Raw genomic sequence first — 27,686 nt, forward strand, 5'->3', positions numbered from 1 at the left:
CACATGGGAGGAGAAAGGGGAGGGAACTGGAAGGGGATATATGAGATTTCACCCCTCCCATATCCAAGAATCTCCTGATGAGTCTGGTGATTTTCCAGAGAGGAGGGGCGGTGTTCTGCTCTCTACTTATTCTGCTCCAGCACCACATCAAAGAGTCAGTCATTGTGTCGGAGAGAGAGAGACTGAGTGTTAGAGATCGTGTGTAGAGATAAGGTTGCTGCTAAGAGCAGCTGCAGACACTCAGTGCGGTTTAGCATTCTTTATGCTTAGACCTCATTTAGCTCTGTATATAGTTGTATAATAGTTATAGATAGCATAAAGAAGATATTCTATAGAGCTGCTCTCCGAGTCATTTATACTCTGCTGTGCGACGACTGTCTTTTGGTGGGAGTGAATCCGGTGCTCACAACTCTAAGCTGTGAGTCCACAGCACTTTGACCTGTTCCTGTGCAGAAGGTGGTCTCTGGAAGTGCTACCCAGCTCGCCTGGCCCAGTCGGGGCTGAAGTGGATGAGTCCAGTTGGTGGCACTGGCTCAAGGGCGACACTGTGCAATGGCTGTGAACTTCATGCTTGTTTTGTGACTTTATCACACTTGCTCCTCTCCCCCCCCCCCCCATGGCAGAATAAAAAGCTCTTTCTCTGGATTTAACCCCTTGGTGTCGTTTGGCTCCTTTCGTCCCTGCTCGGGTGTAACATTTTCCTATCCATGGTTAAAAGGGCCTAGAAAGGCTATAAAAAGAGAGGAGGTTCTTTATGCAGGCCCCAAACTAGACCCCAAGCAGCTATTTAAGGGCAGTGAGGGAAGAATTATTAGTTGGGAAGTGACACTGGGAGGAAGGAAGAACAGTCCTGGAGGAAGAATTATACACAGCAAATGGGAAGAAATCAGACTTTGACATACTGTATGGGATGCAGGCAGTGGTGAGGGGCTTTTTATACAGCCTTCTTTCTAGAGAAGCTCCAAAAGCCAGATATATGAGCAGAAATCAGGGCGAATGAGAAGAAATCCACCAAGAAAGCAGGGAGCCCGGGGAATCTGCCTCCTCGGCGCCTGAAACTGAGGCGAGGCTCAGATCTCGAAGGGCGGGAAGTTGGGAAAAGGCGGGAAAAGTCGTTGAGGGGAAGGAGCAGCGGGGGGAGGGGCTCCTCCTCTCTCGCCCCTCAGAGACACGACGGGGACCCTCTTGTGAGGGGAGCAGAAAGGGGTCTCTCTCTCTCCCCCTCACAACCCCATTGCCCTCCTCTCATGGCGGAAGGGGAGCCCACCCTCTCCCTGCCTGGCCAGGGGGGTCTCTGGGCGCAGGAGAGCCTGGGGGGAGGAGGGGGGAAGAGGAAAGGAAGCGCCCCTTCTCTCTCAGGCAGCCCCATGTCTCTTCCCACCCCCAGGGGCTGGGTCCATCTCTGGCTTCACAGAGGACCCCCCTGGGCTGGGGGGGGAGGGACCCCCCTTGGCTTCCCTGGCTCAGCCCCTCCCCCACTCTCCTGACCCACAGGGGGAGGGGCAGCCCTTCCCTCCTTCTCACTCAGCCTCTCCCCTCCCAGCCTCCCTGTTTGCAGATTGAAAACCACGTCCTTCTCTCCCCGCAAACCCAGGTCACCCCCAGATATGATGCCCCCCACGCAGCCATCTCGCCCCCCTGCTGTGGGGAGGAGGAAGGAGGGGGGCCAGGTCCCCATGGAGCCCCCGAGGCAGCGCCGTCCCGTCCTCTTCCCATCCCAACACAGGGAGAGGCTGCTCTATGGACGTAGCTCTAGGGACGCGCGCGTCTGATAAGGAGCCGGAATTGTCGCTGCGAAATGCGCCGGAAGTTTCCAGGAAAGGGGAGGAGGGGCGTCAGTGGAGAACCCCCCCCCCCCAGCCCTTTCTATTGCCGACAAGGAAAGCGGACTAATCCGGAGCCAGAGAGGCGGAGGACCAAGAGGTAAAGGGGGAGAGAAGTGGGGGGGGGGAAATAGAGGGGGGGTAAGGGGGGAGGACAAAGAGACCCCCCCCAAGAAAGCGCCCTCCCTGGGGCCCGTCGACAGGGGCCCCGATCCAGGCCCCGACCCAGGGGGGAAGGGGGGACCCAACACCTGCAGGGATCTACACCTGGCAAGATCTCCTGGGCAGCAGCAGCACCGCCAGACTCCCCTTTCTCTTTCCTGGGGGGCCGAGAGATGCTCAGCTGCCCTGGCGGGAAGGGGAAGGAGGACCCCAAGCAGGGCTGGGGGTGGGGCTGAGGCCCCCCATTCTCCCTGGGGTCATGGGGCGCCTGGCTGGGTCCCCAAGCGACCAGCTGAGTTTGTTCCAGCTTTCGTGTGCATGCGCACTTCTTCAGATTGGACAGTTTTCTACCTGAAATTTGGGGAACACTTTCTTTTTCCTCTCAATAATATCTCTTTCAAACTGTGAACTTTCAGTCCAAAAACCTCTCCCTTTATCTTGTCCAAACAAGATGATTTGATGGTATTGAAACCAATCCGCCACCACACCTCCCACCTCATCCTGTTTATTCAGTTTTATTTCTTCTTCCAAAAAGTCCAAAATATCTCTGTAAGTTGCCCATTGCTTCTTCCCTATTGCATTTTTTTAAAAGCTGTTGTTTTTGTGGGTTGGAGCCAAAGAGGTGTTTTTCTTTCCAGCAGATTATTATATTTATCCCATACTGTAAAAAGGATTTTCTGAATAACCTGATTCATAGAGATCTTGTGTGTTTTAGTTTTATCATGCCATAAATAAGCGTGCCAACCAAACATAGTCTTACGACCTTTCTTATAAGGAAAACCTGCTCCTTTCCCCTTATGGGGTATCCAAGAGCCCATATAGTCCTTAAGTGGGTTCCATATTGGTAGGAGAAAATAACAGAGGCCAACCAGAGTATACTGAGAAGCAAAGCAGCTAGTAAGCCTGATCTTTATTACCCTGTTGCAACAGTGTCCCCCCCCCCCTCACCACAACCAGGAGGGAGGTGTGCACGGCCTTATATAGTCTTTTGAAATTGCCCGCCCAAGACCACCACCCCCAATATCATACAGAAGGAGACTGTCTACAGCAGGAATACATAACAGGAGGCCGTCTACAGCAGAAAACCTGTCCCCAAGGATACCTGTTAATGGTCACTAACTGCATTACCTGGGCAGCCTGGCCATTCTTTTGTGATGGTAAATACTTTAGTTCCTGAATCCAGGTCACAGGCTCACCCTGTTCATCCCTCCTTAAGACAGTATTTGTAAGCACAAAGACAACAGGAAGGCTTCCATTTGCCTCCTTTACTGCAGAGGAATATTTGAGTACGTTTCCGGGCACCATTCAAAGTGTTGGTGCTGACCTTTCAAGCCCTAAACGGCCTCAGTCCTGTATACCTGAAGGAGCGTCTCCACCCCCATCGTTCTGCCCGGACACTGAGGTCCAGCGCCGAGGGCCTTCTGGCGGTTCCCTCCCTGCAAGAAGTGAGGTTACAGGGGACCAAACAGAGGGCCTTCTGGGTAGTGGCGCTTGCCCTGTGGAATGCCCTCCCATCAGATGTCAAGAAATTAAGCAGCTATCTTATTTTTAAAAGACAACTGAAGGCAGCCCTGTTTAGGGAGTTTTTAATATTTCATGCTTTACTGTTTTTAACACTCGATTGGGAGCCGCCCAGAGCGGTTGGGGAAAGTCAGCCAGATGGGCAGGGTAAAAATAATAAATTTTATTATTATTATTATTATTATAGGTCTGTGGTGCTCAATGTTTAGGTATAGTAAATATTAGGATTTAATTAGAACTTGTGTGTTATAGCGGGGATATGTTATAAAATAGTCTCTGTGTATTTTAAAATGGGAGTTATGTGAAGGGTTTTTTTGTGTTTGATCCGTGTTTCTGTGTAAATACTGTGTGTCAGACTGAGAATGTCATCAGGAAGGTCTAGGAAAGGGTCACCTGCTTATGAGCATCAGAAATGAGCATGGAAAGAGTTAATATCATTAACCTACCGGAATCTGCCCCCACCCTCTGTAACAAGCAGCTGTAGTTCTTTTGGGATTTAATATCAGCTCATGAAAAGTTGGGCACAGGACCCGGAAAGCTGCCTGGCTCCCTCTGTCTGAAGGCAGAGATATGTACCACATGCCATAGGCAAATTCGGCTGGACTTGCCATGGGAAAGCAGAAGGGGCAAGCAAGGAAGGGGGAGATGGCCAAAGAAACCTGCTCTCACACAAGTGCCCCCCCTGCCAATTCCGTAACATTAGCAAATCCCAAGTTCAAACACCAGCCCCTATTTAAAAGAGGCCCCCGTAATTTCGACACTGGACTGCCCTTTAGGGTTGCCGTAAGTTACTCTTCCAAGTCCCAAAAGTGTGTAGCAACTCCGGTCTATTTTGCAGGGCTGTTGTTGGCCGGCTAACTGGCGGCCAGCGCAGTCGCAACTGTTCTACTCACACATGTATAGGCACATTTGGGTGATGTCGCGACACGGATATCATTTCTCGATATTGAAATATTGTTGGGGTGTCAATGTCCCCCTTGCGTCAATGTGCCCCACCTCCCCCATTCCGCATCTTCAGAGGAGGGGGAAGAAGGGGAAAGTGTGTCCCACCAGATAAGACTCCCATCCTCCCTGGCCATGGGCCATCCTTACTTGGGCAGGTGGTACTTTGAGTCCAACCACATCTGGAGGGCCAGAGATGCCTCAACTCTGCATAGAAGGTTCCTCTAGGGCTCAGTGTTACTTGGGAGTTGGTGGAACTGGATCTTAAGGGTTCTTCAGATATTTCTTCAGGGATTGTGATTGGTATCCAGACCCTAACACTATAAATCCAAGGTGTCCACACTGAGCAGTTTATCAACCCTGCTCGCCGCTGGGGAAGACCTTCTGAAGGAAATCGTTTTCCCCAAATTCCTTCCTTCCTTCCTCCGCTGCTGCTGCTGCCCACACTAATGGAATGTCTGGATGAAATCCCAGGGATGTCTGGCTCCTATTACAAAGAGATCCAGTTGATATTCTAGAAAAAAGTGTGGCTAAGATTCTGAGTCACAATCATGGCTGAGAAATACAGCCAGGGAATATGAAACTGATTTGAAGATTGGTTTCTTCTTTACACTTCTTTATTATTATTATTATTATTATTATTATTACTACTACTACTACTACATTCAGGTGGACACACCACGGGTTTCATCTTCTTTCTTTTCTTTCCAACAATCAGTGTTATTCACCTTTAATACTATTTCAGTGTCACACATATTTTTATGTTGTGATCTTCATATGAAGAGAGGTATACAAATTTAATAAATAAATCCCAGTTGGAGCAGAGCTAGAATATCCAGAAGCCCTTGGCCACCCAGAGCAAAGGAGGAAGAACAGTGAGAGAGGCCTGGACAGGGAATCTCCGCTAAGACAAGCCAGTGTCAGGAGGCAGGTGCGAGACCTGACGGCATATAATTATTACAAATCATAATTGGGGTGGGTGTCTCAATCTGGGCATCCCAGCGGTCAGGCTCCAGCTGCTTTTCTTCTGCATCTCCAGCTCTCTCCATTCAATAATGCAAGGCTGAGAGATGGAGGTCCAACCCCAAGAACATTCTCCAACTGAGCACTCCTTTAACCGAACACAAGCACCAAGCCTTGTTACTAGACTTATATTTTTTTTAATAAAATATTTATTAAAGGTTTTAAACAATACATCACCAAACACATAAAACACCATCACCAACATAGAAAAAAAGTAAACACAAAACAAATAACATACAGCATAATTAGATTTCAATAAACCAAATTTCCATAACCTTCCTTTCAGACTTCCTCACATCTCCCTTTCCTGCGTTCCCATTTATAAAGTTATATTCAGCAGTGCTTCACCTTCTTTCAAATCTTATTTTGTAATTTTCAAATATTATGTCTCCAATTTTAAACTTTATTATCAAATATTTAGATATTTAAATTTGACATAATATTAATCAAAATTTCAACCTTGTTCTTATAGTTCGCTTATTTTCATACATCTTTCCACTAAGTTACTAATGCCAGATTATTTTCTATCCTGCATCATCTTAACATTCATACAATTTACAATGCTTTTGCAAGTAGTCCTTGAACTTTTTCCAGTCCTCTTCAACTGTCTCTTCTCCCAGGTCCCGGATTCTGCCAGTCATTTCCGCCAATTCCATATAGTCTATCAGTTGCGTCTGCCATTCTTCCAGCGTGGGCAAATCTTGTGTCTTCCAGTACTTTGCGATGAGTATTCTTGCTGCAGTTGTCGCATACATAAAGAAAGTTCTGTCCTTTTTTAGCACCATTTGGCCGACAATGCCCAAAAGGAAAGCCTCTGGTTTCTTAAGGAAGGTATATTTAAATACCCTTTTTAGTTCATTATAGATCATTTCCCAGAAGGCCTTGACCTTTGGGCACGTCCACCAAAGGTGAAAGAATGTTCCTTCAGTTTCTTTACATTTCCAACACTTATTGTCTGGCAAGTGGTATATTTTTGCAAGCTTGACTGGGGTCGTGTACCACCTATATATCATTTTCATAATATTTTCTTTCAAGGCATTACATGCCATAAATTTAACACTGGTGGTCCACAATCGTTCCCAGTCAGCGAACATAATGTTGTAGCCAATGTCCTGCGCCCATTTTATCATAGCTGATTTAACCGTTTCGTCCTGTGTGTTCCATTTTAACAGCAAGTTATACATTTTTGAAAGTACCTTAGTTTTAGGTTCTAACAATTCTGTTTCTAATTTCGATTTTTCCACCTGGAAGCCTGTTTTTTTATCCAAATTGAAAGCCTCCCTGATCTGAGCATAGTGTAACCAATCTCGCACTTTGTCTTTTAATTTCTCAAAACTCTGCAGTCTCCAAGTGTCTCCGTCTTTTTCTAGTATTTCCCAATATTTCGGCCATTTGGCCTCCATATTGAGTCTTTTCTGAGCCTTAGCTTCCATTGGTGACAACCACCTTGGGGTCTTATTTTCTAATAAATCTTTGTATTTTATCCAGACATTGAACACTGCCGTCCTGACAATATGGTTCTTGAAAGCTCTATGAGCTTTTACCTTGTCGTACCACAAATATGCATGCCATCCAAATACATTGTTGAACCCTTCCAAATCCAAGATATCAGTGTTCTCAAGAAGTAGCCAGTCTTTCAACCAGCAGAAAGCTGCTGATTCATAATACAACTTTAAGTCTGGCAGGGCAAACCCTCCTCTTTCCTTAGCATCAGTTAATATTTTAAATTTTATTCTGGGCTTTTTGCCCTGCCAGACAAATTTAGGAATATCTCTCTGCCACCTCCTGAAACACTCCACCTTGTCCACAATCTGTAAGGTCTGAAACAAAAACAGCATTTTTGGCAATACATTCATCTTTATAGCAGCAATTCGACCCAACAAGGAAAGCTTCAATCTTGACCAACTTTCTAGGTCCTTTTTAATTTCTGACCAGCACTTTTCATAGTTATCCTTAAATAAATTCAGATTTTTAGCTGTCATATTTACCCCTAGGTATTTCACCTTTTTAACCACATTTAAGTCTGTCTCTTTCTGTAACCTTTCTGTTTCTAAAGTTGTCAATTTCCCCCCCAAAACCTTAGTTTTCTGCTTGTTTAATTTAAATCCCGCCACCCGACCAAACTCTTGAATCAGTTCTAACACCCTTTTCGTACTAGATTCTGGCTCCTGTAATGTCAAGACCAAGTCATCTGCGAAAGCTTTAAGTTTATACTCTTTGGCTCCGACCTGGATTCCTTCAACCAGCCGGTCCCCTCTGATCATGTTCAAGAGCACCTCCAGGACCGAAATAAATAACATTGTTACTAGACTTATATATGGGTCTCCCAAAATGGTCAGTATGGACCTCCTGAGGCCAAAGGGACTGTGCAGGTGATTAATAAACATCTAGAGGTCGAAGGGGACAAAATGCGGCCCAAGGGGTGGAGGATTATAGTGCAGCTGATGAAGAACTTCATGATGAATTTAGGATCCTGATGAATATTGGCCAGGTTCATGGAACATAGAACAGCTCCCTTTCCTATGAGAAACCACTTTTTATAAAATGTAAACCCCACAGTTCAACCGTATTCTAAGATACTGCTGCTTCATTAATGCTTAATTAAGGGTTAGGAAAGGCTGATGATGCATTACCATTATTTACCATTATTTCATTTGCCTATGCTAAAAATTTGGAACATATGGAGGACAGGAGAGATTGTACAAGACGCTAATTGTAATATTCCTTTGTTCTCTTCCTAGGTTTCCTTTCCCCCCGCTCCTCCCTGTTGAAAGAAGACAATGGAGAAGGCAGTCAGAATTCTGGTGGGCTATGTCCAATGGGAATAACAAAGAAACCATTTAAATACATGGAGTGTGAAAAGAGAGAACATAAACAATTTGAAAGTATGGAGTGTGGAAGGAGCTTCACTGACAGTGGAAAACTTAGAAAACATCAATGGACTCACACAGGGGAGAAACCATTTAAATGCTTGGAGTGTGGAAAGAGCTTCACTACTAGCGGAAGCCTTAGAATTCATCAACGGAGTCACACAGGGGAGACACCATTTAAATGCATGGAATGTGGAAAGAGTTTCAGTCAGAGTGGAAACCTTAGAATTCATCAACGGACTCACACTGGGGAGAAACCATTTGAATGTATGGAGTGTGAAAAGAGCTTCACTACTAGCAGAAGCCTTAGAATTCATCAACGGAGTCACACAGGGGAGAAACCATTTGAATGTATGGAGTGTGGAAAGAGCTTCACTACTAGCGGAAGCCTTAGAATTCATCAACGGACTCACACAGGGGAGAAATCATTTAAATGCATGGAGTGTGGAAAGAGCTTCAGTCAGAGTGGACACCTTAGAATTCATCAACGAACTCACACAGGGGAGAAACCATTTAATTGCATGGAGTGTGGAAAGAGCTTCAGTGGGAGTGGACACCTTAGAATTCATCAACGGAGTCACACTGGGGAGAAACCTTTTAAATGTATGGAGTGTGGAAAGAGCTTCAGTGGGAGTGGAGACCTTAGAATTCATCAACGGAGTCACACTGGGGAGAAACCTTTTAGATGTATAGAGTGTGGAAAGAGCTTCAGTAGGAGTGGACTCCTTAGAATTCATCAACGGACTCACACTGGGGAGAAACCATTTGAATGTATGGAGTGTGAAAAGAGCTTCACTACTAGCAGAAGCCTTAGAATTCATCTACGGACTCACACGGGGGAGAAACCATTTAATTGCATGGAGTGTGGAAAAAGCTTCACTACTAGCGGAAGCCTTAGAATTCATCAACGGACTCACACAGGGGAGAAATCATTTAAATGCATGGAGTGTGGAAAGAGCTTCAGTCAGAGTGGACACCTTAGAATTCATCAACAAACTCACACAGGGGAGAAACCATTTAATTGCATGGAGTGTGGAAAGAGCTTCAGTGGGAGTGGACACCTTAGAATTCATCAACGGAGTCACACTGGGGAGAAACCTTTTAAATGTATGGAGTGTGGAAAGAGCTTCAGTGGGAGTGGAGACCTTAGAATTCATCAACGGAGTCACACTGGGGAGAAACCTTTTAGATGTATAGAGTGTGGAAAGAGCTTCAGTAGGAGTGGACTCCTTAGAATTCATCAACGGACTCACACTGGGGAGAAACCATTTAAATGCATGGAGTGTGGAAAGAGCTTCAGTCGGAGTGGAGACCTTAGAATTCATCAACAGTGTCACACTGGGGAGAAACCATTTGAATGCATGGAGTGTGGAAAGAGCTTCAGTAAGAGTGCACACCTTAGAATTCATCAACGGAGTCACACAGGGGAGAAACCATTTAAATGTATGGAGTGTGGAAAGACCTTCAGTCAGAGTGGAGACCTTAGAAAACATCGACGGTGTCACACAGGGGAGAAACCTTTTAAATGTATGGAGTGTGGAAAGAGCTTCAGTGCAAGTGGAGTTCTTACAAAACATCAACAAACTCATACAGGGGAGAAACCATAGAAGTCCTAGGGAAGTGGACAGAGCTTCAGTTGTAGTGGAAGTCTTACAAACCATCAAAAGACTCCCAGGGGTAAGAGCTGTAAGAGTGGAAACACCTACAGGCCATCAATTAAATAAGAGAAAGGGTTAAACTAGAAGGAGTGTGGATCCTGCTTTGGTTATTATGCAACGCTTTTTAGAGAGTAGAACCTTTTTCTCTCCGAGTCGACACTTTCTTTCACATCAATAACAGGAAATCAGTCTTAATTCCATGCAGCGTATGTTCGCTTCTGTTGTTTGTAACGTGGTCTAGACATTTATTTAAAGTAATGAAGGTCACATTTCACAAGAGTAAGCCTAATATAATATTTAATGTGAATGAATCGTGTTGCTGCTGAATGAGGGTGGACTGAGAGTGAGCTGGTGTTGGTGTTTGGTGGAGGGAGCTAGAAATGTTTGTATCTGGGAATGGAGAGTTGCTCAAAATGGAGCTGAGACTGGTGGTCTTGCATGAGGAGGGAAGGGGGCACAGGGAAGAAGGGGCTGTACCAGAGCATCTCAAAGCAATGTGCTGGGGGGCGGGAACCATGGTGACACAAGTGTGTGTAGAATGCTATCCCCAAAATGAAACCGTAAGGATGAGTATAATGGGGAAGGAGGTTCAGGCAGGTCTCCAACCCAGAGTGCTAAGGGTCAGCTTCCTCCAAATCCACTAGCTGCCTCAAGGCAGGAGCCACCTCTGGGCCCTGAGGGTGGAAAGCCTCCATCCACCTTTGCGACTGGACATGATCCGAGGGCAGTGATGGCAAACCTTTTCCAGACTGAGTACCCAAACTGCAACGCAAAACCCACTTATTTATCACAAAGTTCCAACTACTGCAATGCGCTCTATGTGGGGCTACCTTTGAAGGTGACCCGGAAACTACAACTAATGCAGAATGCGGCAGCTGGATTGGTGACTGGGAGCAGCCGCTGAGACCACAGAACACTGGTCTAGAAAGGCCTATATTGGATCCCAGTACGTTTCCGAGCACAATTCAAAGCGTTGGTGCTGACCTTCAAAGCCCTAAACGGCCTCGGTCCAGTATACCTGAAGGAGCGTCTCCACCCCTATTGTTCTGCCCGGACACTGAGGTCCAGCGCCAAGGGCCTTCTGGCGGTTGTCTCCCTGCGAGAAGCCAAGTTACAGGGAAACAGGCAGAGGGCCTTCTTGGTGGTGGCACCTGCCCTGTGGAACGCCCTCCCACCAGATGTCAAAGAGAACAACTACCACCAGACTTTTAGAAGACACCTGAAAGCAGCCCTGTTTAGGGAAGCTTTTATTGTTTGATGCATTATTGTAATTCAATATTTTGTTGGAAGCCGCCCAGAGTGGCCCAGCCAGATGGGCGGGGTATAAATAAGAAATTATTATTATTACTATAACGTGGCAATTCTACCTGTATATTTAATTTTTTTCTGTTTGTTTCACATTTCTTCTTTATGACTACTGTTGTAATAATTAATCCTTCATAAAAGTCATTTCCTTACATTCTTCATTAAATTGTCTTTCCATTGATCTGTAATGTTATGGTATAACTCGGTGCTTTTTTTCCTAAAAAAATGCTTAGTGGGTACTTGTTCCGTTCGCAAAGTAAAGGAAGGATGGAACTCTGATTAATAAGAATACACACAGAGGCTTGAACCAGCAAGACTCTGGGAAGGGTGCGTATAATCGTCTCTGTGCTTGTCCGATTCCCACAGCCCCCGGCCCAGGCCGTTTTATTCACACAAGAACTTTTTACAGAGTGTTCGTAAGAACTAATCAGATTTCTTCTGAGCATTTCCACAAACCCACGTGGGGAGAAAGTTAAACTACTAAAACTAATTAAGCACAAATATTTCTGGGGTAAACAAAGAAGAGCATTTAGCAACCCCGGAGGTCATAAACAAGCAATACACATGATAAGGAGGATGACCAGGAGGACAGCGGATCATTATCACCTTCATGTGAGATCTGTTTCCTGGCCCTAAGATTAACATCCTAAGATTACCATATAGAACCCTACTTCAAAGAAACTTGCCCACTATCTCTATGGCCCAGGATGCCTGCCTGGCGAAGCAAGAAGCAACTGGGCTGTGTACGTGACAGGAGAAATGGGCAACAGGGAAAATGGCATGAAAAGGACACGAATGTAGAATCTTATGGGATTTAATCAGAAATTATCGTCAATATATCAAACCCAGTCAACACAATGTCTTCATCGTGGACACGATGGCTTGATGTATATTTTATAATTCCTCATGGTAATCCCATCTGATCCCTACAGTACTCTCATTTTGACTCAAGAAAATCACAACCGGGGGAGGGGATAAATACAGTTGTAATTGGGGAAAATAAATACAGTGGTACCTCAGTTTTCAAACAGCTTAGTTCTCAAACTGCTTGCAACCTGAACTCTTCAAACCCAGAAACGAGTGTTCCAGTTTTGGAACTTTTTTTGGAAGCCGAACATGCTCTGTTCTGAGTATAACTTCCGTTTTGAGTGCCATACTTCTGTTTTCCTTGTGAGGGAAGGTGGGCTGCGTAGCAACCCACCCTCAAGCGCTGGGTTCCTTCACCTGCCACAACAGCAACCACCCACTCCTCCAGCTCTGGTGGCCCAACACTGAGTGAGGGAAGGCTGGGCCGGGCGGCAAGTAGGAATGGGATGGGGCTGCTCCGCTAGGCAGCGTTGCTGCTTGCACGGGAAGAGGAGCTGGATGGGGGCTGCTGAGCTGGGGAGGGACAGGCTCCGTCACCCTTTCCGTTGAGGGGTTTGAAGCTGCACTCCCCTCAAGGGAGGATTTGAAAGGAGCCCCCCCCCTGCCTCAGATCCCCTGCAACCCTGTGAAGGCAGCCAGGCTGAATAGTTGCTGGGGTTGGGGAAGGTGGAGGCAGCCCGGAAGCTGCATCTGAGAGCCCCTGCACCACTTGAAGGCAGCCAGACCGCTCCTCAGCGGAGCTTCCCACTCCCGCTCCTACTTGTGTGCAAGGAGGAGTGGAGGCAGGGATCTCTCAGCGCAAAGCCTCCACTTCTGAGAGATCTCCGCCCTGCTCCTGAACAGGGCTGCCTTCAGAGGTCTTCCAAAAGGTATGGAATTCTTTCTCTATTTGACATCTGATATTGGGGGGGGGGGTGTTCCACAGAGAGGGTGCCACTACCGAGAAGGCCCTCTGCCTGGTACCCTATAAATGTGCGGGAACTGCCAGAAGACCCTCGGAAGTGAACCTCCATGATGATGGGGGGATATTTTCTTTTCCTTGTTGTCTATTGGGACAACTGGGACAGGTAAAGCCAAACATCTTCAGGCCTCTTTGCAGGCGGGCCAAAATCGCTCATTTCCCCCCAAAATATAGTCCGGCCCCCAACAAGGTCTGAGGGACAGTGGACTGGCCCCCTGCTGAAAAAGTCTGCTGACCCCTGATCTAGTAGATCCATTGTTGTAACCATATCAAAAAGTATTTGGTATTTTGCCTTCTTTTGAGATACTTTCCCTCAGTGTTCTGTCATAGTCCAGTGATCCTCCTAAATTCACCCGTAATAATTATATTTCTGTCATAAACCTCAGACATACTTTCCTCCAATATTTGGAAGAAATTTCATGCGAAGAGGGGCTCTGAATCGGAAAGTCCCAGTCCCAAATCTTAATCCTGCCACCCGAAGATATTATAAGCAAGCCCCACATTCCTCTTTCCACCTGCAATAGGGAGGTTAGAACAACACTTAATACCCTGCAGGGATCATAAGAGCCACAGTTGCTTTGCATTCACAAACACTATGTGAAATATCACTAGTGAACAGAATAATTCAAACAAGGAAACCAACAACAGTATTAAAATTGCAGGGAGAGAGAGAAAAACTGGATTTGAAATGACCCAACCACAAGATGAAAAGTCTCCGTACTGAATGAGGGAAGGGGGAGGCATGGGGGGGGGGCTTTTGAAGTCTCCCTGCTGGCAAGGGAATTCCAGAGCAAGGGCGCCTCTGTCTCTCTGGAATCCCTCACTGCCTCATCTCCAGCAGGAAGGGAGGATTTTCAGACTGGGACCCTTCACTCTTAGGGGGAGGTGCTGGGGCCTGGGCAGCTGGATGGATGGATGGACATCAGCCTGCAGAAATGCTCCCCCTTCCTTTCACAGGACTGTTGTGGTGTTGCATGTGTGTGACAAGGCAACACTCAAGAACACCTCTCAATCCAGTGTGTGGTTTTTGAACGGGGGGGGCAGGAGAGGGGCTGGTGTTTGAAGCTGGGCTTGGCTGTTTGGGGGCGAAGCTCAGCAATGCAGCCGTTGCTCTGCATGCAGAAGGACCCCGCTTGAGTGCTTGGCATGCAGAAGGAGGCCCAGAAGGAGATCCTCCCCCTGCCTCAACTTGCCCAGCTTCCCCCCCTCCCTGCCGCCAGTTGGGGGGCGGGGGCCGGGTCCCCATGGAGCCCCCAGAGCAGGAGGCCAGAGGCAGCGCCGCCCCGTCTCCTTCCCCTCCGGACACAGGGAGGGGCTGCTCTTGGAGATGTAGCTCTAGGGGCAAGTGCGTCGGAAAAGGAGCCGGAAGTGTCGCCGCGAAATGCGCCGGAAGTTTCCAGCCGGAAAAGGAGGAGGGGCGTCAGTGGAGAACCCCCCCCAGCCCCTTCTATTGCAGACAAGGAGGGCGTAGCTGAAAATCCCCCCCCGTCGCCGCCGCCCTTTCTTTGCGCATAAGGAAAGCGGACTAATCTGGAGCCAGGGAGGCGGAGGACCAAGAGGTAAAGAGGGAAATAGAGGAGGGGGGATAAGGGGGGAGGACGAAGAGACCCCCCCCCGAAGGAAAGCGCCCTCCCTGGGGCCCGTCGACAGGGGCCCCGATCCAGGCCCCGACCCAGGGGGGAAGGGGGGACCCAACACCTGCAGGGATCTACACCTTGCAAGATCTCCTGGGCAGCAGCAGCACCGCCAGACTCCCCTTTCTCTTTCCTGGGGGGCCGAGAGATGCTCAGCTGCCCTGGCGGGAAGGGGAAGGAGGACCCCAAGCAGGGCTGGGGGTGGGGCTGAGGCCCCCCATTCTCCCTGGGGTCGTGGGGCGCCTGGGTGGGGAAAGGGAGAGAGGGAGTCCATGGAAGGGTTAATGGGAGAGGGAGGAGCCTCGACAGAGACCCCTCCCCTTCCATCACATCTTATTCCCCAGTCTCCCTGCTGGCAGTCTGGCAGTCCCAGATTATCTGTATTCACTAGGACTCCTAGCCATACTTTGGATTGTCCTGAATACCACCAATTATAGCCTAGCCGAAACCCAAAAGTCCTGCTAGGATGCATCTTGGCTTCCCTGCAGATGAAACTGAGTGTGTGAGGATTGATAATATTTTCATTTATCCGTTTCAGACCCCTAAGTAGTAGCAGCTGCCAGGACATTGTCCTGTTCGCCTCTGTATAGTTCCAGCCTTATTTCAGACATTGTGGTAGATTGCAATCAGGGTGGGTTTGATATAAATCAAATTCATTTCAATCACAATTTACGGTAAATCACTAGTCAGTATGATTCTATTTAAATCAAAAATTTCTGATTTGGTTACACTATTAGAAATACACAGACATATAATTATGAAATAATTCTGAGATTTAATAAGTTAACTGTCTATATTTGGACAACAGTTCTGCTGTAATTTATTGGAAGGAGAAAAATAATCATTTCCTTAATTACAACTTAAACAATTTATTTAACTAAAACAATAATATTATAGTATGTTGGTTTTGTTTTATTTTTAAAATACAGCCAAGACTGAGTTTTAGCGCACCTGAAAAACTCAGAACTTAAGAATTTCACCACCTCCACTACCAGCCACCCCTTTGGATTGGCTTCTGCATTCAGGTGCCTATTCTGTACAGTTAAGTGTTAGTGAAGTTGTTGGAACCCAATGGGATTGGAAAGAGGTTGCCAGCCCTGAAGAGCCTTCAGCGCTTGCCTCAAGTCTGACTTGCACAATTATTACACAAAGACCCCAAGATGTGTGGAGTATTCTGCTCACAAGGTTGCACTTTCATTTTTACTGCTTCACACTTAGCTACTTGTGCAGATCTCTTCCACTGCAAACCATCTGTTCATGGAACCTCTTCGAACTTAGAATTTGAAGGGGTTGATTCTGTAGAATCGTAGAGTTGGAATAGACCACAAGGGCCATCGAGTCCAACCCCCTGCCAAGCAGGAAACACCATCAGAGCACTCCTGACATATGGTTGTCAAGCCTCTGCTTAAAGATCTCCAAAGAAGGAGACTCCACCACACTCCTTGGCAGCAAATTCCACTGTCGAACAGCTCTTACTGTCAGGAAGTTCTTCCTAATGTTTAGGTGGAATCTTCTTTCTTGTAGTTTGGATCCATTGCTCCGTGTCCGCTTCTCTGGAGCAGCAGAAAACAACCTTTCTCCCTCCTCTATATGACATCCTTTTATATATTTGAACATGGCTATCATATCACCCCTTAACCTCCTCTTCTCCAGGCTAAACATGCCCAGCTCCCTTAGCCGTTCCTCATAAGGCATCGTTTCCAGGCCTTTGACCATTTTGGTTGCCCTCCTCTGGACACGTTCCAGTTTGTCAGTGTCCTTCTTGAACTGTGGTGCCCAGAACTGGACACAGTACTCCAGGTGAGGTCTGACCAGAGCAGAATACAGTGGCACTATTACTTCCCTTGATCTAGATGCTATACTCCTATTGATGCAGCCCAGAATTGCATTGGCTTTTTTAGCTGCCGCGTCACACTGTTGGCTCATGTCAAGTTTGTGGTCAACCAAGACTCCTAGATCCTTTACACATGTACTGCTCTCAAGCCAAAACCTAGGTCTCCCCCAACAAACGTTTGAGACTAGCTCCCCTAAATCTAAAAGATGGATTAAACTGCGCGCGCCTCTGGGCGCGTGCCGCTGCCCTGCTAGCTCTGATAAACTCCTCCCACAGCTAATCACCTGCCTCAACAGAAACCCTGCCCCCTCTGAACTTTGCACAAGGAGAGCAGCTAATCAGTCACAAAGAAACACACACACAAGAAAACCCTTTTGCTCCTCCTTCAACTGCTGCCCTGCAAGCTGTGTATATAAATTTGCAAAGGAACAATGGGATTAAGGTTTCCCCTCAACTCTGTATGTTTATTTTATAACATTTTTCCTGTGAAGAAAAGGCATGTAATCTCTGCAGACACAAATTCACACTTTTGAGAATGGCAAAAACAAGCATCTGTGACAATATCTTCTCATTAGAAAAACTTCCCCAAATAATCTTACAGAATTCCCCCACCTCCTTAAAGGGTGCGCAGGTCCTGTGGGCTTTTGCAGGAGGTGGGGAATACTCCCAGAGCTTGTCGGGGCTGGCGGGGGAAGCCCGGGATGAAGGCTCGCTGCTGCCCTGTGGAGGCTTCGCACGCTCCCGCTAGCTGTTTTAGCTTCTACCTTAGTGACGCAACGCCTCCGCAGGGCACCGGGGAGCTCTGCTCAGTGCTCCCTTTAAATAATATTTTTTTCTTGAATTCCCCCTCTAGAAACTAGGTGCGCCTTATGATCAGGTGTGCCTTATGGAGCAAAAATACGGTAGGTAGGAGAAAATAACAGGCCACCCAGAGTATATGGGAAGCAAAGCGGCTAGTAAGCCTGCAACTTTATTGCAACAGTGTGTCCCCCCCTCACCACAACCAGGAGGGAGGTGTGAAGGGCCTTATATAGTCTTTTGAAATTGCCCACCCAAGACCACCACCCCCAAAATATCATACAGAAGGAGACTGTCTACAGCAGGAATACATCACAGGAGGCGGTCTACAGCAGAAAACCTGTCCTCAAGGATACCTGTTAATGGTCACTAACTGCATTACCTGGGCAGCCTGGGCATTCTTTTGTGATGGTAAATACTTTAGTTCCTGAATCCAGGTCACAGGCTCACCCTGTTCATTCCTCCTTAAGACAGCATTCGTAAACACAAAGACAATGGGAAGGCTTCCATTTGCCTCCCTTGCTGCAGAGGAATATTTGAGTATATTTCTGAGCACAATTCAAAGTGTTGGTGCTGACCTTTTAAGCCCTAAACGGCCTCAGTCCTGTATACCTGAAGGAGCGTCTCCACCTCCATCGTTCAACCTGGACACTGAGATGCAGCGCCGAGGGCCTTCTGGCGGTTCCCTCATTGCGAGAAGTGAGGTTACAGGGAACCAGACAGAGGGCCTTCTGGGTAGTGGCGCTTGCCCTGTGGAATGCCCTCCCATCAGATGTCAAGGAAATAAGCAGCTATCTTATTTTTAAAGACATCTAAAGGCAGCCCTGTTTAGGGAAGTTGTTAATATTTAATGCTGTATTGTTTTTAACACTTGATTCCCCAGAGTGGCTGGGGAAACTCAGCCAGATAGCCAGGGTATAAATAATAAATTATTATTATTATTATTATGGCATTGGGAGAGTTAAAATGATTTCAGGATGGTTCTCCTGTAATTTTTCAAACATGTGGTTTGTATACTTACTGTGAGGAATGTGTGTGGTTGCTCACGAAGTAAACAGCCAGGACTCCGTCAGCTTTACGAAAGTCGGCTTTCTTAAAGTCAAGAAATTGAGTCCTAGTATGCTTGGCTGCTCCTTTCCGCTGTATAGTAAACTTCAGAAGAGCATGATCACTCGCGCCTAATGATCCTTCCACTTCTACCCCACTAACCAGGTCATCAACATTGGTTAGGACCAGATCTAAAATGGCTGTTCCTCTTGTACATACGCTTCAGGTTACAGACTCCGCTAACCCAGGATGAGAGCAGAAATTGTGGTCCAGCGGCGCGGCAGCAGCAGGAGGCCCCATTATGTTAAGAACACTTTCTTAACCACCGGAACGAATTGAGTACTTAACCCGAGGTACCACTGTACTGCAGTTTCAGTTACAGTGGTGCCCCGCAAGACGAATGCCTCGCAGGACGGAAAACTCGCTAGACGAAAGAGTTTTCCGTTTTGGAGGTGCTTCGCAAAACGAATTTCCTATGGGCTTGCTTCGCAAGACGACAATGTCTTGCGAGTTCCTGCTGGTTTTCCCCCCTCCCCCCCTTTTTCTAAGCCGCTAAGCCACTTATCAGCTGATCCGATCAGCAGATAAGCTGCTAAAAGCCGCTAATAGCGCTAATCCGCTAATCCTTCAATGGGCTTGCTTCGCAAGACGAAAAAACCGCTAGATGAAGAGAATCACAGAACGGATTCTTTTCGTCTTGCGAGGCACCACTGTATTGTTATTTTTATTTATTTATTGAATCTATTAGTTGCTTTCTCTTGCCCAGGGCAGCCCAAAGGGACTTACAACCAGTTGTTGTTGTTGTTGTTGTTGTTATGTTCCACGGTGACACTCCAAGGCCTTCTTTGTAGTGTTTCCTGTATTTTTGGGGAAGAGAGAAGGCTGTTCTCGGGTCCTGCTCCCCCACTAGGGAAACTGAGGCAGCCCCCTCAGGCAGCAGATGCAGGGAGGGGCAAGGAGGGGAGGGCGCTGAGTCCCATTTGGCCAGCCCTGATTTAACCCTCTATCCTCTCATCCAGTGGAAGGTGCTGTTCCATTGCCAGTGTCCCAGACACAATGCAGCCGTCTTGGGAAGTCAGTGGTGCAAGATGATTTGGGAATGTGTGCAGTTGGTTGGACTGTATCAGATGTTGGAGATCACGGAGGAAGGAGGAAACGAAATACAGATATTCAGTTTGTCCCCCCAGATAAGACTCCCATCCTCCCTGGCCATGGGCCATCCTTGCTTGGGCAGGTGGTACTTTGAGTCCAACCACATCTGGAGGGCCAGAGGTGCCTCACCTCAGTATAGACGGTTCCTCTAGGGCTCAGTGTTACTTGGGAGTTGGTGAAATTGGATCTTAAGGGTTCTTGAGACATTTCCAAGGGATTGTGATTGGTATCCAGACCCTAACACTATAAATCCAAGGTGTCCCCACTGAGCAGTTTATCAACCCTGCTGGCCGCTGGGGAAGACCTTCTGAAGGAAATGGTTTGACCCCAAAGTTGCTTCCTTCCTTTCTCCGCTGCTGCTGCTGCCCACACTAAAGGAATGTCTGGATGAAACCCCAGGGATTGTCTGGCTCCTATGTCCAGTTGATATTCTAGAAAAAAGTGTGGCTAAGATTCTGAGTCACAATCATGGCAGAGAAATACACCCAGGGAATATGGAACTGATTTGAAAATTGGTTTCTTCTTTACACTTCATTATTATTATTATTATTATTATTATTATTATTATGTTACATTCAGGTGGACACACCACTGGTTTCATCTTCTTTCTATTCTTTCCCACAATCAGTGTTATTCACCTTTAATACTCATCTTTTTCAGTGTCACACATATTTTTATCTTGTGATCTTCATATGAAGAGAGGTATAACAATTTAATAAATAATTCCCAGTTGGCGCAAAGCTACAATATCCAGAAGCCCTTGGCCACCTAGGGCAAAGGAGGAAGAACAATGAGAGAGGCCTGGACAGGGAATCTCCGCTAAGATAAGCCAGTGTCAGGAGGCAGGTGCGAGACCTGGCGGCATATAATTATTATTACTTTTCCAACAATTCAAACACTACAAAAACAATACAATACAAAAACACTACATAACATTGACACATTAAACTAGCAAAACAAAACAAAAACAAACAAATCAAACAATTTCATTATCCCATCTTTCACTTATTTCCACGACCTCCTCACACCTCCCTTTTTGTATTCCACTTCTGTTAATTGTTTCAGCAATTCCTTTCCATCTTCCTCTGTTTTCTATCCTATAATTAACACATTCTAACCTTATTTTTTCCTTTAATACTCTATTAATCTATTTATACTTAATTCCTTATAACATTTCTACTAAAGCCATATAACTTCATTCCAACATTTTTCTAACATTCATTAATTTTACAGTATTTCTGTAAATAGTCTTTAAACTTTTTCCAATCTTTTTCCACCGACTCTTCTCCCTGGTCTCGGATTCTGCCAGTCATTTCCGCCAGTTCCATATAGTCCATCAACTTCATCTGCCATTCTTCCCGGGTGGGTAAATCTTGTGTCTTCCAATATTTCGCAATAAGTATCCTTGCTGCTGTTGTTGCATACATAAAAAATGTTCTATCCTTCTTTGGCACCAATTGGCCGACCATGCCCAGGAGAAAGGCCTCTGGTTTCTTCAGGAAGGTATATTTGAATACCTTTTTCATTTCGTTATAAATCATCTCCCAGAATGTCTTAATCCTTGGGCATGTCCACCAAAGGTGAAAGAATGTACCTTCAGTCTCATTACATTTCCAACATTTATTGTCGGGCAAATGATAAATTTTTGCAAGCTTGACTTGTGTCATGTACCACCTATAAATCATTTTTATTAAATTTTCTCTTAGGGCATTAAATGCCGTGAAATTCATACCTGTGGTCCGTAACTGTTCCCAGTCAGCCATCATTATGTTATGTCCAACATCTTGTGCCCATTTAATCATAGCTGATTTCACTGTTTCATCCTGAGTGTTCCATTTCAACAGCAAGTTATACATTCTTGACAAATTCTTAATTTTTGGATCTAACAATTCTGTTTCCAATTTTGATTTTTCCACCTGGAAACCAACTTTTTTGTCCAAATTGTATGCCTCCATTATTTGATAATAATGGAGCCAATCTTGCACTTTATTTTTCAATTTTTCAAAGCTCTGCAATTTTATTCTGTCTCCATCTTGTTCCAGAATTTCCCAATATTTCGGCCATTTGGCCTCCATATTGAGTTTTTTCTGTGCCTTCGCTTCCATTGGTGACAACCATCTTGGGGTTTTCTTTTCTAGCAAATCTTTATATCTTGTCCAAACATTAAACAATACTTTTCTAACAATATGATTTTTAAACGCTTTATGTACTTTTACCTTATCGTACCACCAATATGCATGCCAACCAAATGCATTATTGAAACCTTCTAGATCCAACACGTCAGTGTTTTCAAGAAGCAGCCATACTCTCAGCCAGCAAAAAGCAGCTGATTCATAATAAAGTTTAAGGTCTGGCAGGGCAAATCCACCTCTTTCTTTAGCATCAGTTAATATCTTAAATTTTATTCAAGGCTTCTTGCCCTGCCAAACAAATCTGGAAATATCTTTCTGCCACTTCTTGAAACAATCCATCTTATCCAAAATTTGTAATGTTTGAAACAAAAACAACATCCTTGGCAGCACATTCATTTTTATCACAGCAATTCGGCCTAACAATGATAGCTTCAAATTTGTCCATATTTCTAAATCCTTTTTGACCTCAATCCAACATTTTTCATAATTATCCTTAAATAAATTCACATTTTTGGCAGTCATGTTAACCCCTAAATATTTCACTTTCTTAACCAGTGTTAGTCCTGTCTCCTCCTGAAACTTCTCTCTCTCATTCACAGTTAAGTTTTTCTCTAAAAGCTTGGTTTTTGTCTTATTCAGCTTAAAACCTGCTACCTGTCCAAATTCTTGAATCAGTTCCAATACCCTTTTAGTACTAGATTCTGGCCCCTGTAAGGTCACTACTAAATCATCAGCAAATGCTTTCAGTTTGTACTGTTTAGCTCCCACTTGTATACCTTTAACCTCTTGGACCTTTCTTATCATGTTTAACAAAACCTCAAGGACCAATATAAAGAGCAATGGAGAAATTGGGCAACCTTGCCGTGTCCCTTTCTCAATCTTAAACTCTTCTGTCACTACATTGTTCACAATTAATTTTGCCTTTTGTTCTGAATAAATTGCACCTATACCATTTTCAAACCCTTGACCTACCCCCATCCCCTGTAAATTCTTCTTCATAAAACACCAAGAAATATTGTCAAAGCTACAATATCCAGAAGCCCTTGGCCACCCAGGGCAAAGGAGGAAGAACAGTGAGAGAGGCCTGGACAGGAAATCTCCGCTAAGATAGGCCAGTGTCAGGAGGCGGGTGCAAGACCTGGTGGCATATAATTATTATAAATCATAATTGGGGTTGGTGTCTCAATCTGGCCTTCCTAGCAGTCAGGCTCCAGCTGCTTTCCTTCTGCATCTCCAGCTCTCTCCATTCAAGAATGCAAGGCTGAGAGATGGAGGTCCAACCCCAAGAACATTCTCCAACTGAGCACTCCTTCAACCGACCACAAGCACCAAGCCTTGTCACTAGACTTACATATGGGTCTCCCAAAATGGTCAGTATGGACCTCCTGAGGCCAAAGGGACTGTGCAGGTGATGAATAAAGATCTAGAGGTCGAAGGGGACAAAATGTGGCCCAAGGGGTGGAAGATGATAGTGCAGCGGATGAAGAACTTCATGATGAATTTCGGATCCTGATTAATATTGGCCAGGTTCATGGAACATAGAGCAGCTCCCTTTCCTATGAGAAACCACTTTTTATAAAATGTAAACCCCACAGTTCAACTGTATTCTAAGATACTGCTGCTTCATTAATGCTTAATTAAAGGTTAGGAAAGACTGGTGATGCATTACCATTATTTAACATTATTTCATCTGTCTTTCCTAAAAATTTGGAACATATGGAGGGCAGGAGAGATTGTACAAACGTTAAAATAAGAGCAGGTGCTAATTGATGTGTGTAATATTCCTTTGTTCTCTTCCTAGGTTTCCTTTCCCCCCGCTCCTCCCTGTTGAAAGAAGACAATGGAGAAGGCAGTCAAAATTCTGGAGGGCCATGTCCAATGGGAATAACAAAGAACCATATAAATTCATGGAATGTGAAAAGAGAGAGGAGAAACAATTTGAAAGTATGGAGTGTGGGACGAGTTTCACTGACAGTGGAACACTTGGAAAACATCAACGGACTCACACAGGAGAGAAACCATTTAAATGCATGGAGTGTGGAAAAAGCTTTGGTTGGAGTTCAAACCTTCGTATACATAAACACACGCACACGGGGGAGAAACCATATAAATGTAAGGAGTGTGGAAAGAGCTTCAGTCAGATTGGACACCTTAAAAACCATCAACGAACCCACACAGGGGAAAAACCTTATAAATGTATGGAGTGTGGAAAGAGCTTCACCGATAGTGGAACATTTAGAAAACATCAACGGACTCACACAGGAGAGAAACCATTTGAATGTATGGAATGTGGAAAGAGCTTTATTGATGATACAGCACTTAGAATCCATCAACGGATTCACACAGGGGAGAAACCATTTAAATGTTTGGAGTGTGGAAAGAGTTTCAGTACGAATAGAAGACTGAATATTCATCATAAAACTCACACTGGGGAAAACCTATTTAAATGTATGCTGTGTGATAAGAGCTTCACTGAGAGTAGAAAACTTACAATCCATCATCGAACTCACACAGGGGAAAAACCATATAAATGTATGGATTGTGGAAAGAGATTCAGTCACAGTGAAACACTGAGAAAACATCAATGGACTCACACAGGGGAAAAACCATATAAATGTATGGATTGTGGAAAGAGCTTCACTTACAGTGAAACACTGAGAAAACATCAACGGACTCACACAGGGGAGAAACCATTTAAATGCATGGAATGTGGAAAGAGCTTTATTGACGGTACAGCACTTAGTATCCATCATCAAACTCATACAGGGGAAAAACCATTTGAATGTATGGAGTGTGGAAAGAGCTTCACTTGTAGTGGAACACTTAGAATCCATCAACGGACTCACACAGGGGAGAAACCATTTGAATGTAAGGAGTGTGGAAAGGGCTTCACTTCTAGTGGATCAGTAAGAAGACATCAATGGACTCACTCAGGGGAAAAACCATTTAAATGCATGGAATGTGGAAAGAGTTTTATTGAGAGGAGAGAGCTGAGAACCCATTATCAAACTCACACTGGGGAGAAACCATTTAAATGCACCGAGTGCGGAAAGAGCTTCAGTCGCAGTGGAACACTTAGAGAACATCAATGGACTCACACAGGGGAGAAACCATTTAAATGTAAGGAGTGTGGAAAGGGCTTCACCAATGTTGGAAATGTTAGAAGACATCAACGGACTCACACAGGAGAGAAACCATTTAAATGCATGGAATGTGGAAAGAGCTTTATTGATGGTACAGCACTTAGTATCCATCATCAAACTCACACAGGGGAGAAACCATTTAAATGTAAGGAGTGTGGAAAGGGCTTCACCAATGTTGGAAATGCTAGAAGACATCAACGGACTCACACAGGGGAGAAACCATTTAAATGTATGGAGAGTTGAAAGAGTTTCTTTCAGAGTGGAACCCTAATTTCACACACAGGAAACTTAGACGACATCAACAGACTCACTCGGGGACAAGCAAATAAATGTATGGAGTGTGGAAAGAGCATCAATAGAAGTGGAAACCTTAGCAAAATCAGCGAACTCAAAAAGGGAAAACCACTTACGTATATGGAGCGTACATAGAGGTTCAGTCCTGATGTTCTTAGAAACCATCAATGGGCTCGCAAGGAGGAGAAGCTTTAAGAGTTGAAACCCTACAATCCACAGACTGAAAAATCTAAAATGGTTTGAATGGAAGGAGGATGGGTGCTGGGATGTTTTTGCCTCTACGCATGGGTCTGGGAATGTTCTGATCAGTTCACATTGAGTTCATTACCCTGACCTGTTCTTAACGCATTGTTGACCACATCTACGGAACGCGATTGTTATGTTCTTTCGTGTCATGCAAAATCAATCATTAGTAATGGTTTAAGTCTTGATACTCAATCACTAGTTAATAGTTTAATAAGGAGGTTTCACGCCTGTCCAATCCTGTGTTCCCTTTCCCACCCTTTAATCTATTGATGATCAATACCTATATTCAACCCTTGCATTGTATTCATGTTAACCAATCAGCAACAAGCACATATGTGGAAATGCTGTAATATTCAATAAAAGAGACTCTCCAAGACATGCTCGAGAGATGCCTCCCGTATGACACCTTGCCATTCGTCTGTCGCTTATTTCAACCCAACAGTGTGGGAAGTGTTTCAATTGCTTTATATATAGATAATTTTATTAATACAGTGGTACCTCGGGTTACATACGCTTCAGGTTACAGACTCTGCTAACCCAGAAATAGTGCTTCAGGTTAAGAACTTTGCTTCAGGATGAGAACAGAAACCGTTCTCTAGCGGCGGAGCAGCAGCAGGAGGCCCCATTAGCTAAAGTGGTGCTTCAGGTTAAGAACAGACCTCCGGAACGAATTAAGTACTTAACCTGAGGCACCACTGTATATAATTTTATTTACAAATTGCGTTCAAAAATGGAAGCATTCACCTCTGGGTTCTTGGTGTTTGAAAGCCCCAAACGTTCAACTTCCGAAGCGTTCTACAACCGAGATTCCACTGAGAATCCAGCAATAGTGTGTTGTCCAACGATATCCATTCTTTTAACCAACACAAAGAGGCTGCCTCGTAGTAGAAAATCTAGCAGTGCGAAGCCACCTCTATTTTTAGTATCTATCAAAATTTTATACTTTATTCTGTTTTCCCCCTGCCAGAGTAATCATGAAATATCTCTTTGCCATTTGTTAAAGAAGCTTGTATTATTTATTATTGGTATCATTTAGAATAAAAACAGTATCTTAGGTAAAACATTTCTCTTTATGGTTGAAATCCTTCGTAAAAGTGAAAGTTTCATCCTCCCCTATATTTCCAAATGTTTTTTACATTTTTTGATACTCTTAACGTAATTGGAATATGTTGTAATTCAGTGTTTTTCAAATAAACCCTTATTTAGTCTCCATCTATACAATGAACTCTTTTCACCCCTCATTATCATCCATTTTCAGTTTTGATCTGATATAGTTCTTGGCTGGATCTCTACAGTCTTTAATCCTGTAGGCAGTTCCTTCAATATCCAGATCATGTTTCTTCTTCCCGCAGAATCCTTTGAATCAGAAGAACATGTTTTCTCTTGTTCTAATGGGGGTCTGAATCTCCAAGCATCTGGGTTGGCAAACTAAGGCCTGTGGGCCGGATCAGGCGCAATTGCCTTCTAGATCCGGCCTGCGGACGGTCTGGGAATCGCCGCATGGATTGCCAGCACGCACGTTCTTTCCCTCTCCCTCACCCGGCGGCGCTCTTTTCCTCAGGGACTAGCAATCTTGTCCCACACCGGGCGCCATCAACGGGGGGAGTCGGCTCACCCGCCTGCCTGCCTCTGAAGGGTGGCGCTGGGAAGGGGGGGATGTGACTGCCGGCTGCTGCTGCCTTTTCCTCTTGCTCCTCCTCCCTCTCCCTCAGTCTGCCCTTCCTTTTCTGTGCCCCTTCTCCGTGCCGCTTCCTCACGCGCTTTCTTCGTCACCCCCTCCCTCCTTCATTCCTCCCATGGCGTTCAGGCGGTTTGTTGCAGCGGCCGCAGCTGCCGCTTGCGGGTTGGGAAGCAGCAGCAGTTGGTGGGTAAAAGCTCCAGCAACGCCCCGGTTCCCCTCCCTCCGTCCTTGGCTCCACCGGGGCTGCTGCTTCTGTCTTCTCCGGCCAACGCAGCCTCATGCCCTGCCCTTGCACCTGGCTGGAGAAGCCCAACTGGGGCTATTGGGATGACAACTGGGACAGGTAAAGCCAAACATCTTCAGGCCTCTTTGCGGACGGGCCAAAATCGCTCATTTCCCCCCGAAATATGGTCTGGTCCCCAACAAGGTCTGAGGGACAGTGGACTGGCCCCCTGCTGAAAAAGTCTGCTGACCCCTGATCTAGTAGATCCATTGTTGTAACCATATAAAAAAAGTATTTGGTATTTTGCCTTCTTCTGAGATACTTTACCTCAGTGTTCTGTCATAGTCCAGTGATCCTACTCCATTAAATT

General features: G+C 45.4%; 3 protein-coding genes across 3 annotated transcripts in view; 2 read left to right on the top strand and 1 right to left on the bottom strand.

The window, feature by feature from the left end:
• The window catches only part of LOC144326657 (uncharacterized), a 279,931-nt gene that overhangs the window by 29,158 nt on the left and 223,087 nt on the right, over positions 1-27,686 (bottom strand). The window lies entirely within an intron of this gene.
• LOC114591187 (uncharacterized) lies at positions 764-25,821 on the top strand. Its single transcript, XM_077923460.1, has 3 exons — positions 764-1,923; positions 8,213-9,916; positions 23,722-25,821. Exons 2-3 carry the CDS (start codon positions 8,290-8,292, stop codon positions 25,113-25,115), a joined length of 3,021 nt encoding a protein of 1,006 aa, XP_077779586.1. The 5' UTR covers positions 764-1,923; positions 8,213-8,289; the 3' UTR covers positions 25,116-25,821.
• LOC144326676 (uncharacterized) overlaps positions 9,946-27,686 on the top strand; it is a 31,983-nt gene continuing 14,242 nt past the window's right edge. The window contains exon 1 of the mRNA XM_077923379.1: positions 9,946-14,691. The gene's annotated coding sequence lies outside the window, so the exon portion shown is untranslated. The remainder of the gene's footprint in view (positions 14,692-27,686) is intronic.

This window comes from Podarcis muralis, chromosome 2 (assembly GCF_964188315.1).
Source record: "Podarcis muralis chromosome 2, rPodMur119.hap1.1, whole genome shotgun sequence".
In the NCBI taxonomy this organism is placed as follows: Eukaryota; Metazoa; Chordata; class Lepidosauria; order Squamata; family Lacertidae; genus Podarcis; species Podarcis muralis.